We start from the raw sequence: 6000 nt of genomic DNA, 5'->3' as shown, positions 1-6000 counted from the left end.
TGAAGACTGGTGTTCACGGTTCACTCATGTTGACGTTTTCTGTGTGGTTTTAGTTACCTACTGTGGCAGACGTCTGTCATCAATTGCTGTGACAGAAGTAGATGTGTCCCGCTTACCCAGTCAGAGGTAAATATGTCCCGCTGACCCAGTCAGAGGTAAATATGTCCCGCTTACCCAGTCAGAGGTAAATATGTCCCGCTTACCCAGTCAGAGGTAAATATGTCCCGCTTTCCCACTCAGAGGTAAATATGTCCCGCTTACCCAGTAGAGGTAAATATGTCCCGCTTACCCAGTCAGAGGTAAATATGTCCCGCTTACCCAGTCAGAGGTAAATATATCCCGCTTACCCAGTCAGAGGTAAATATGTCCCGCTTACCCAGTCAGAGGTAAATATGTCCCGCTTACCCAGTCAGAGGTAAATATGTCCCGCTTTCCCACTCAGAGGTAAATATGTTCCGCTTACCCAGTAGAGGTAAATATGTCCCGCTTACCCAGTCAGAGGTAAATATGTCCCGCTGACCCAGTCAGAGGTAAATATATCCCGCTTACCCAGTCATAGGTAAATATATCCCGCTTACCCAGTCAGAGGTAAATATGTCCCGCTTTCCCACTCAGAGGTAAATATGTCCCGCTTACCCAGTAGAGGTAAATATGTCCCGCTTACCCAGTCAGAGGTAAATATATCCCGCTTTCCCAAATAGGTAACATCAGAACAATGGCCTGGGTGGCTGTGTGAATCGGGTTGGACAAACAGGTAAGCGAGTGGTCGTCTTCTGATGGTGTACAGGAAAGAAATCAACTCAACAGTCAAGCGTTTACTGGATGTGAGTTCAACATAAACCCCTATTCATTGATCACAAGAAGAGTCATGTGACTGGCTGAGTTATCAGCAACTGACACGACTGACTGATCAAAAGACCCCCCGACCTCCTCTATCGCCCATCTCAAGTTAACAACTCGCCACGGGCAGACATTTCCTTTGTTGATCAGTGGCCCTATCCTGCCAGCCAGCAGAACTTCTGGGATGCGTAGCCAGGTTAACGTCGCCAGGTTGACCACGTCCAGTCCCCAGAGCAGGTGGCGAGAGGCAGAAAGGTGTGACCTCATTATTTTGACAAGGAACCACCCCGGGTACCTTCCCTTCACGCACAATAACACACGGTACGTTCGGGACCAATCACTGTGAAGTAAACGGATGTGGACCTGGGCTAAAAAAAAAGCACTCAAGCAAGGAAACTACTGTGAACAACAAAACTGTTTTGGTTTTGGCTGCGATGACTGCTAGTGACTTCACCAAGAAAGACAAGAAAAGGAGTGTAGCCACCGTAAGTGATTTGTTTACGTCATCTGAAGGTCGATACTTTGGACCAACAATGATCTGACCGCCGCAGACAAAATTTCAGGTGGACAAGACCGCGAGAAAGATCACTGCCGGGAGCTGTAAGACGTTGTGGGAGCCTCACCAAGAAGGGCGAAAGGAACGAAGTCGGTAACGATCATGCAGAGGGCAGCTGTTCAGATACCACTCAGAAAGCTATTGCTTGTGAAGTTCTCTTGAAGAACAACAGTGTTTGAAAATAAGGATGCTCAGGAAGTATAACCTCATGTGGTTGATACAGCGCTGAATAACCTTTTCCAAGGGAACAAAAAACACAAACGACGATACCTTTTTGAAGAAGACAACAAACACAAGACAAACACCACAAAAGACAATACCTTTTTGAAGAAGACAACAAACACAAGACAAACACCACAAAAGACAATACCTTTTAGAACAAGACAACAAACACAGGACAAACACCACAAAAGACAATACCTTTTTGAACAAGACAACAAACACAAGACAAACACCACTAAAGACAATACCTTTTAGAACAAGACAACAAACACAAGACAAACACCATTAAAGACAATACCTTTTTGAAGAAGACAACAAAACAGAACAAGGACGATGGACAGCAATGACAGGAAACGGGACTGGGACCAGTCCAGCTCCGAGGAAGCCGCGGGAAGCTCTGTGGACTCGGACACACTCCAGGAGGACATGGGCAGAAGGGGGTCTCCCTGCAGCAGCTGCTACGGCAAGTGGTGCGTGATGGTGGCCGTCGCCGTGCGCCTCGTGCTGCTCGTGCATGCCACCCTGGCCGTGTGGCTGGTGGTGTCCTTGACCTCCCGCACGGCGCTGTGGGCACTGCTGGCCGCACTGCTGCTGATGGGGGTGGAGGGCGTGTTCACGGTGCTGAAGAGAGGGGGGCACGAGAGTCGCTGGTGAGTGGGTGGGCCTTGTGGAGTGTGTGGTGTTGTTGGTGTGGTGTTGTGTGGTGTTGTGTTGTGCTGTTGGTGTGGTGTGGTGTTGTGTTGTGTTGTGCTGTTGCACGTTGGTGTGGTGTTGTGTTGTGCTGTTGGTGTGGTGTTGTGTTGTGTTGTGCTGTTGGTGTGGTGTGGTGTTGTGTTGTGCTGTTGGTGTGGTGTTGTGGTATTGTTGGTGTGATGTTGTTGGTGTGGTATTGTTGGTGTGGTGTTGTGTTGTGCTGTTGCACGTTGGTGTGGTGCTGTTGGTGTGGTGTTGTTGGTGTGGTGCTGTGGTGTTGTTGGTGTGGTGTTGTTGGTGTGGTGCTGTGGTGTTGTTGGTGTGGTGTTGTTGGTGTGGTGCTGTGGTGTTGTTGGTGTGGTGTTGTTGGTGTGGTGCTGTTGGTGTGGTGTTGTTGGTGTGGTGTTGTTGGTGTGGTGTTGTTGGTGTGGTGTTGTTGGTGTGGTATTGTTGGTGTGGTGTTGTGTTGTGCTGTTGCACGTTGGTGTGGTGCTGTGGTATTGTTGGTGTGATGTTGTTGGTGTGGTGTTGTTGGTGTGGTATTGTTGGTGTGATGTTGTTGGTGTGGTATTGTTGGTGTGGTATTGTTGGTGTGATGTTGTTGGTGTGGTGTTGTTGGTGTGGTGCTGTGGTATTGTTGGTGTGATGTTGTTGGTGTGGTATTGTTGGTGTGGTGTTGTTGGTGTGGTATTGTTGGTATTGTTGGTGTGGTGTTGTTGGTGTGGTGTTGTTGGTGTGGTGTTGTTGGTGTGGTATTGTTGGTGTGGTATTGTTGGTGTGGTGTTGTTGGTGTGGTGTTGTGTTGTGCTGTGGTATTGTTGGTGTGGTATTGTTGGTGTGGTGTTGTTGGTGTGGTATTGTTGGTGTGGTGTTGTTGGTGTGGTGTTGTTGGTGTGGTGTTGTTGGTGTGGTGTTGTGTTGTGCTGTGGTATTGTTGGTGTGGTATTGTTGGTGTGGTGTTGTTGGTGTGGTATTGTTGGTGTGGTGTTGTTGGTGTGGTGTTGTGTTGTGCTGTTGCACGTTGGTGTGGTGCTGTGGTATTGTTGGTGTGGTGTTGTTGGTGTGGTGTTGTTGGTGTTGTTGGTGTGGTGTTGTTGGTGTGGTGTTGTTGGTGTGGTGTTGTTGGTGTGGTGTTGTTGGTGTGGTGTTGTTGGTGTTGTTGGTGTGGTGTTGTTGGTGTGGTGTTGTTGGTGTGGTGTTGTTGGTGTGGTGTTGTTGGTGTGGTGTTGTTGGTATTGTTGGTGTGATGTTGTTGGTGTGGTGTTGTTGGTGTGGTGTTGTTGGTATTGTTGGTGTGATGTTGTTGGTGTGGTGTTGTTGGTGTGGTGTTGTTGGTGTGGTGTTGTTGGTATTGTTGGTGTGATGTTGTTGGTGTGGTGTTGTTGGTGTGGTGTTGTTGGTGTGGTGTTGTTGGTATTGTTGGTGTGGTGTTGTTGGTGTGGTGTTGTTGGTGTGGTGTTGTTGGTGTGGTGCTGTGGTGTTGTTGGTGTGGTGTTGTTGGTGTGGTGTTGTTGGTGTGGTGTTGTTGGTGTGGTGCTGTGGTGTTGTTGGTGTGGTGTTGTGTGGTGTTGTTGGTGTGGTGTTGTTGGTGTGGTGTTGTTGGTGTTGTTGGTGTGGTGTTGTTGGTGTGGTGTTGTTGGTGTGGTGTTGTTGGTGTGGTGCTGTGGTGTTGTTGGTGTGGTGTTGTTGGTGTGGTGTGGTGTTGTGTTGTGTTGTTGGTGTGGTGTTGTTGGTGTGGTGTGGTGTTGTGTTGTTGGTGTGGTGTTGTTGGTGTGGTGTTGTGTTGTTGGTGTGGTGTTGTTGGTGTTGTGTTGTGTTATTGGTGTGGTGTTGTTGGTGTTGTGTTGTTGGTGTGGTGTTGTTGGTGTGGTGTTGTTGGTGTGGTGTTGTGTTGTTGGTGTTGTGTGGTGTTGTGTTGTTGGTGTGGTGTTGTGTGTTGTTGTGTTGTGTTGTTGGTGTTGTGTTGTTGGTGTTGTGTTGTTGCTGGCGTGTTGTGTGGTATGGTTGGTGTTGTGTTGTGTTGTGCTGTGGGTGTTGTGTTGTGTTGTTGGTGTGTTGTGTGGTGTTGCGTTGCGTTGTATTGTATTGTATTGTATTGTATCGTATTATATTGTATCATTGTTTCTCCCCCTCCCCCTCTTTTTTCTGGGTTCTCCCTGCGCATGTATTTGTTTCCCTGTCAATTTACACACACACACACACACACACACACACACACACACACACACACACACACACACACACACACACACACACACACACACCGGCACTCACAGACTTTGTTTTAAACAGGCTTTGTTTTAAAATTACATAGTTTTTAAGGCTTTGTTTTAATCAATGTACTAGAACCCGGATGGAAATGATATGGTTCGTGTAGAGAACTTGGAAGGAAGGGAGGAAGTTAGGTTTTGACTATTTTGTTGATGACTCTGTAATGGTCTTGTACCATACGTTATCAAGATAAAATCAGAAAGAAATCTGCACACACAAAAAGCAAACAACAAAACGAACGTGTGAATTAAAAAAAAGAAAGAAAAAAAAAAGGCCAACAGTTCGTACATCAAGTTATATTTGACAGCACAAAACTGATCAAAGCCTACTTTGGTAAAATGTTTGCAGAAAATGTTCCTGACAAATTCAAATTTAGCAGGAGGATTACTGATCCTCTGTGTGTCTGTCTCGCTCTGTTTCAGATTCCCTCTGTGTGTCTGTCTCGCTCTGTTTCAGATTTCCTCTGTCTGTCTGTCTCGCTCTGTTTCAGATTTCCTCTGTCTGTCTGTCTCGCTCTGTTTCAGATTTCCTCTGTCTGTCTGTCTCGCTCTGTTTCAGATTTCCTCTGTCTGTCTCGCTCTGTTTCAGATTTCCTCTGTCTGTCTCGCTCTGTTTCAGATTTCCTCTGTCTGTCTGTCTCGCTCTGTTTCAGATTCCCTCTGTCTGTCTGTCTCGCTCTGTTTCAGATTTCCTCTGTCTGTCTGTCTCGCTCTGTTTCAGATTCCCTCTGTCTGTCTCGCTATGTTTCAGATTTCCTCTGTCTGTCTCGCTATGTTTCAGATTTCCTCTGTCTGTCTGTCTCGCTCTGTTTCAGATTTCCTCTGTCTGTCTCGCTCTGTTTCAGATTTCCTCTGTCTGTCTCGCTATGTTTCAGATTTCCTCTGTCTGTCTGTCTCGCTATGTTTCAGATTTCCTCTGTCTGTCTCGCTATGTTTCAGATTTCCTCTGTCTGTCTGTCTCGCTCTGTTTCAGATTTCCTCTGTCTGTCTGTCTCGCTATGTTTCAGATTTCCTCTGTCTGTCTGTCTCGCTCTGTTTCAGATTTCCTCTGTCTGTCTCGCTATGTTTCAGATTTCCTCTGTCTGTCTGTCTCGCTCTGTTTCAGATTCCCTCTGTCTGTCTGTCTCGCTCTGTTTCAGATTCCCTCTGTCTGTCTCGCTCTGTTTCAGATTTCCTCTGTCTCGCTCTGTTTCAGATTTCCTCTGTCTGTCTGTCTCGCTATGTTTCAGATTTCCTCTATCTGTCTGTCTCGCTCTGTTTCAGATTTCCTCTGTCTCGCTCTGTTTCAGATTTCCTCTGTCTCGCTCTGTTTCAGATTCTCTCTGTCTGTCTCGCTCTGTTTCAGATTTCCTCTGTCTGTCTCGCTATGTTTCAGATTTCCTCTGTCTGTCTCACTCGATGTTTCAGATTTCCTCTGTC

At 47.0% G+C, this 6000-nt stretch overlaps 1 protein-coding gene across 1 annotated transcript in view; it reads left to right on the top strand.

Annotated features, from left to right (window-relative positions):
- The first annotated feature begins 1810 nt into the window (after positions 1-1810).
- The window catches only part of LOC143292356 (transmembrane protein 26-like), a 34360-nt gene continuing 30170 nt past the window's right edge, over positions 1811-6000 (top strand). Inside the window, exon 1 of the mRNA XM_076602551.1 lies at positions 1811-2268. Coding sequence (XP_076458666.1) covers positions 1952-2268 — 317 coding nt within the window. The 5' untranslated portion in view covers positions 1811-1951. The remainder of the gene's footprint in view (positions 2269-6000) is intronic.

Source organism: Babylonia areolata, chromosome 18 (genome assembly GCF_041734735.1).
Source record: "Babylonia areolata isolate BAREFJ2019XMU chromosome 18, ASM4173473v1, whole genome shotgun sequence".
NCBI classification, from domain to species: Eukaryota; Metazoa; Mollusca; class Gastropoda; order Neogastropoda; family Buccinidae; genus Babylonia; species Babylonia areolata.
The sequence above is the reverse complement of the archived record's forward strand: the minus strand, read 5'-3'. Positions and strand labels throughout refer to the sequence as shown.